Source organism: Dendrobium catenatum, unplaced genomic scaffold (genome assembly GCF_001605985.2).
Source record: "Dendrobium catenatum unplaced genomic scaffold, ASM160598v2 fragScaff_scaffold_156, whole genome shotgun sequence".
Lineage (NCBI taxonomy): Eukaryota > Viridiplantae > Streptophyta > Magnoliopsida > Asparagales > Orchidaceae > Dendrobium > Dendrobium catenatum.
The window spans coordinates 3,745,079-3,751,078 of NW_021318618.1; the positions used below are offsets into that span (position 1 = coordinate 3,745,079).

The 6,000-nt window shown below is 37.5% G+C and overlaps 1 protein-coding gene across 1 annotated transcript; it reads left to right on the top strand.

The window, feature by feature from the left end:
• The first annotated feature begins 927 nt into the window (after positions 1–927).
• Positions 928–1,734, top strand: LOC110102189 (calcium-binding protein CML42-like). The gene has a single exon (XM_020830403.2). It carries the CDS (start codon positions 1,068–1,070, stop codon positions 1,632–1,634), a length of 567 nt encoding a protein of 188 aa, XP_020686062.1. The 5' UTR covers positions 928–1,067; the 3' UTR covers positions 1,635–1,734.
• The last annotated feature ends 4,266 nt before the right edge of the window (positions 1,735–6,000 follow it).

The following is a 6,000-nucleotide window of genomic DNA, read 5'->3' on the forward strand; positions in this document are numbered from 1 at the left end:
GTTGCGATGTAGTCCATTAAAGGATCAATTCATTAATTTATTAATAAACTTATGATAGATATAACGATAATGTGAATTTATTAAAAATCTGACAAATATATATTATTTTAAATTTCATACAATCGTAATCTGTAATTATATGCTAATTAAAATAATAAAACAAAGCTTCAATCCATAAGATCATTTTTTAAAAGCCAGAATATTATTCGGGGGTGGGGTTGCTAAATTAAACACTACAGGAAAATCATCTAATATCGACACAATTGTCCGGCGGTTTTTAGGCGACCAATTTTCCGGCTATTTTCCGATGATCTATTTTTCGGCGGTTTATCATCTTATTTGGAATGTTAGAATACATTAAAATAGTTTCATTTTCTATCTTATTACTGGAGCTAAGATGAGCTGTAAAATCAAAATTAATATAAAAATAACATGGCGAGAGAGGAGCGAAAGGGAAATCGAAAGCCGTGCTTGAGGTCACGAGTCCTGAGAGAGGAGCAAAGGGGAAAATGAAGCAAACCGTTTGGGTCGAAGGAAAGCAAGCCATTTGGGAGCGGTCTTGTTTGGGCATGTGATATGATATTGTAGCTAGAGTAAAAATTTTTACAAGAAAATTATTGTGAAAATTAATAAGAAAACTATTCCGAACAAAACCTAAACATATTCTTGCATTTTAAATCATAGAATTATTAGGTCTTATTTGTAAACTGATTCTTCACACTCAAATTTTCTTTAAATTGAGATCAACACATAAAAAAATTATAATATTCATTTTATAAGAAAAGGTAAATTTAATCCTTTTATAAAATTTATTTTGTCGAATTATTTGATTTCAAAAATAAAAAATAAAATATCATTTTCTCCCATTATAGAAGGAAAGTCAATTCATATTAGTCAAATCTGTAGCGTGGGCGCACACAACGCCCCGCGGAAAATGAGATCTTCCTTCTCCATTTATAAAAACACCTCTTATTCCACTCCTCATCCCCAATCTCCCCAACTCCCTTCCATTTTCTCTCTCTCTCTCTCTCTCGTCTCCCTGATACAATTCCAGATCTACTCTTAAAATGGCCGAAGCTTTCCTAAAATCAAGTCCATCTCTTAAACCAGCAGCTCTACCTCGCGCATCCCCCTCCTTCCGTCTCCGCTCTTGTAGCCTCAACTCCGTCCGCCTCCGCCGCGTCTTCGACATCTTCGACCGCAACGGCGACGGCGTAATCACCGCCGACGAGCTCTGCGAAGCCCTAGACCGTCTCGGTCTCGGCGCCGACCCCTCCGACCTCCGATCTCTCGTCGCCTCCTTTCTTCAGCCCGGTCAATCCGGACTCAACTTCGACGCCTTCCATTCCCTTCATCGAGAGCTCGGCGACGCCATCTTCGGCGATAATGACGGCGGCGAAGAGGAGGAGGAAGACGACATGATGGAGGCGTTCCGGGTCTTTGATGAGGATGGGGATGGGTACATCTCGGCCAAGGAGTTGCAGACTGTATTGGGGAAGCTGGGCTTGGTCGAGGGTAGGAGCATAGACCGGGTTTATGAGATGATTGGATCGGTGGACCGGAATCGTGATGGACGGGTGGATTATTTTGAGTTTAAGAATATGATGAAATCCGTTCCTGTGCAGATCTCGTGATGGTGATCTGCGGCCGTGATTTGCTTTTGCTTGAATAAGTGGATTGTATTTTGAAGAATTTATAATATTTATATTTATATATCCGACTCTTAAATCTTTATATTTGTTGCGTCATGGAGTATTCGCGGCGGTAGAGAAATATATAGTTTAACGACTTAGCATTGTACGAAGATCCAGCACACACACGAAAAAGAGAGGGTGTAGCATTCATAAGAGGCATCAGAGTTTTTACGTGGAAAACCCCTGAAAATGGGGAAAAACCACGGGGTCTGACTCAGTTTGAATGAATTCACTAGCATTTGTAGTCGATTACAAATGAGGCCCTTCCTTGGGAGAAGGCCTTGGATTGTTGTAGCAAATGTACATCATATAGATTGCATTACATGGTAGGAGTTACATATACATGTTTGTTTGGCCTCAAGGACCATAGTCGGTAGAAGACTAGGGTCTGAAAGACTATTGTCTGGTGGTGTAGGTCGGACGGACCGTAGTAGGCGACGAAGGACTGAAGGACCGTAGTCGGTAGGAGATTGGGGTCAGAAAGACCGTTATCTGGTGATGGAGGTCGGATAGACCATAGTAGGTGACAGAGGTCGGGAGAACCGTAGTCGGCAGGAGACCAGGGTCTGAAAGACCGTTGTATGTTGATGGAGGTCGAAAGGACCATAATAGGCGACAGAGGTCAGAAGGACCGTAGTCGGCAGGAGATCGGGGTCAGAAAGATTGTTATAGTGAGGCAGTACTCTGGTAGAACTCTGGGCGTTAGGTAGTGGCCCAGCAGAAGTCCAGGCCTCAGATGGTGCTCTGGCGAAGCAACGACGTCAGGCGGTAGTCCGACGGAGGAGAGGGCCTCAAGGTGAAGGTGAAGGCCTTTGGCGAAGGTGAGGGCCTCAGGTGAGGGTGAGGGTCTCTGAAGAAGGTGAGGGCCTCGGGTGAAGGTGATGGCCTCAGGCGGTGGTCCGGTGAAGCTCCGGCGGTGGTCCGGCGAGGCTCCGGCGGTAGTCCGGCGAAGTTCCGGCGGTGGTCCAACGAAGTCCCGTCGGTGGTCGAGGAGGAGCTTCTTCCTTCTCTTCTTGCTTGGACCCCCCATTTGTGAAAAATGAGGGCTATATTTATAGATTTTCTGGAGTGGCATGACCCGTAAATAGACGTGAGATCAGGGACGAATAGGGAGTGGTCGAATGGATTAAAATCTTAGTTTCGTACAAAAATTTATCACTAACATAAATAGAAGTTGTAAGTGTTTAAATATTTTTATTTAAAAAATTCAAAAATATGAAAAATCATAGAGATTAACTTTGATGAAATAGTTCACTAAAATTTGAAGATCATTTAATGATCTGATTAATATATTTAAGTTTTCAATTATGTTTTGAATGTTTGATTTAGTCTTATTGGAGTCAGATTAGATTACTTATAGTGTTAGTCGGTTCATCTTTTTGAGATGTTCAGTTCCATCGTTAGCTTGATAAAATTCAAATTTGATTCACATTGAATTTAATTCTTGAGATATTTAATTCAAATTGCTTTTTCATATGTTAAAGTCAACTTTCCTTGAAAATATTTTTTCAATCTTCAAAAAAATTTACAATATAAAATTATACTTGAAAAGTTTATGAAATATGACCACTCCCTAAGCATTAATGTGGATCTCCTCTTGGGACTATGTATCTTGAAAATTTCTCTAAAATGTAATATCATCTTTTTATTGAACTAGATGTGTATTTTAGGAGAAATTATTGTGTGCGGCATTCAGATTCCAATTACCATGCGCCATGTCAGCGGATGCACTGGGCCCCGAAGTGCATCCGCTGATATGGCAAGCTGTGATTGGAATCCGAATGCATTTTGATTCCGCACACAATAATTTCTCGTATTTTAGAGCGAATTGTTCGAAATTTTATTGTTAAGATTTTTTTGGGCTTTCAAAGAAAGAAAACTGACTATGAAACATCAAAGTTGATTCATAAGATATCAAAGAATATCTTACTCCCAAGTTTGGGCCCAAAAAATTGGTCGAAGTGAGCCGAGACGATTATTATGGCCACCACTAGCGAGGCTGATTCATTTTTGCTCTAATAGGGCACTTAGGATCACATTTTTTTTAGCGTTGGACACCAATAAGGAGCAGAAAAACCCCGAGCCTCTCAAGATAGGTGTATATGGTGCCTCTTAGTGTTTTTTAAAAGATTTTTTTCTTTTTTTTTTTCAAAGAGATTTTATTACTATTTTTTTTTATTTAAATTATACATTTTTTCTCATATTAACACAATTTATTATTACCCTAAATATTCATTCTCCATCATCCATGGCATTATATAAAATTATAAAATTTAAAACTTGCTACCCCTCTTTGTGGAGGGGCCGCTTCAATTTTTTCTTTTAAGTGAGATTTTTTACTATTTTATATAGGAAGTTATTCTGTGCGGTCACCTGACACATTCGGAGGTGAATCAGGATGAGATGCGTAATTTTTTTTTGTTGTATACCGGTGTTATGTACCGTGTGACATGACACATTCTGATTCACCTCTGAACGGTCTGTTGTCCGCACAGAATGATTCTCCCTTATATAGGCGATGCTTTGCTCTTGTTGTTGCAGAGGCTCTCGTACGTAAGGTACATATCTCCCTTATATATTTCAGTATTTCAGTGCTAGCTCATCCACTAAGAATAATAAATTATTCTTCATAGTTAAAAGTAATGGAAAAAATTAACTACTCTCAATTCCTCCTCCATAGTCTCATCAAGTTCTCTTGAACTGTGCGAGTTCAAAAATTCCTTTTCATGATGCTCGACTAACTCATAAGAGCCTTATTGATGGCTCTAATGATGTTATAATTGGCGAGGTTTGACTTTTTATTTTGAATGAATCTTCTTTCAAGAATCTTCACATATGATTAATGTAATCCTCTAGAATCATATTACAATTGGCGAGGTTTGACTTTTTATTTAGAATGAATCTTCTTTGATGTTATAATTGGCGAGGTTTGACTTTTTATTTAGAATGAATCTTCTTTCAAGAATCTTCACATATGATTAATGTAATCCTCTAGAATCATATTACAATGGGTTTATGTTGCCTAAATTAATGGTAGTTTTGACCCCCATGACAATATTGATCAATATAAAATCACACACATAGTCAACAAGCTTCTAATGCAATCTTTTGCAAGTTTTTTCTCACAACTTTTAAGGGATAAGCTCGCTCTTAGTTCTACTCAGGCTTTGATAGAACTATTCATACTATTTATAATTTAGTTAGTATTTTCTTCGAAAAACTTATTAATAATCATAAAACAATCAATGGCTCATATAATTTTTTTATGATTCATCAAAATGAGGGAGAGACCTTTAAGTATGACTTAAAAAAATTCTCTTCAAAGTAGGCCTAGTTTTAGTAGTGGATTAGAGTTAATATGATGTATTTTTCTTGGAGTTTTTTACCATAGATCTTTATTCTCCCAATTGATGTAAGAGATATGATACTCTTATGCTTATCTTATTCATCAAGTATAAACTTGGCATTTTGTTCAGTTTTTGGGTTGCTGCTCTTGTCAGTTTTCTATCGTTGGGGTGCCTTTGTGGCCTGTTGGTTGCCCATTCAAACAGTTTTGATATGGACGATGAGGAAGCAGCGATGTTTTAAGCGTCGTGGATGGCCAGGGTTGGTTGGCAACCTAGGTGGCCCGTTTCTTTCGATTTTGTTTTTCCTATTGGATGGCCCCGCCCTGGCAACCCGAAGCTGGTCTGAGTCCGCGTCTTTCGACTCATATCCATATTGGTCTTTTATATGCTTTATGCTGTTCTTCTTGTAAGCTATTGATGTGGTCCCGTGTGGGGTCTTCTTTTGTAACCTTCCTCTTTTAATGTATTAGTTTTTTTTATTTTATTTTATTTTATTTTAAGTATAAACAGAAATAAGTAAATAATTGTTGACAAGATCATCAGTGCCGATCGATCTAAGGCAACTTGAAAAGTCCTTAAGCAAATGTAATCATTCATAAGAAGAAATTGATCAACATCCTTAATAAAAAAATCATGAGCAATTGCTATATACTTCCTTCTCACCAAATTTAAGCATAATTATTTAATTACTTAAGCATAATTCTATACTTCCTTCTCACCAAATTTAAGCATAATTATTTAAATATATTTATGATTAATAATTTAAAGGAGATCTAAAATTCTATATACATGAAATGGCCAAATCTCTATAAATACAAATAATGAAGAGCAATCTCAATATTGCTACTTCCACCAACCAAGAGGATATTCAATAAAAAAAATATTTTTAATAAAAAATTCAAAGACACGTGGCTCATTATTTACATGAACAATATATAGATCATTAGTCTAAAAATATG

Bases quoted from the DNA above. Each gene is read 5' to 3' on its own strand.
- LOC110102189 (XM_020830403.2), top strand. From the start codon at position 1,068: ATGGCCGAAGCTTTCCTAAAATCAAGTCCATCTCTTAAACCAGCAGCT.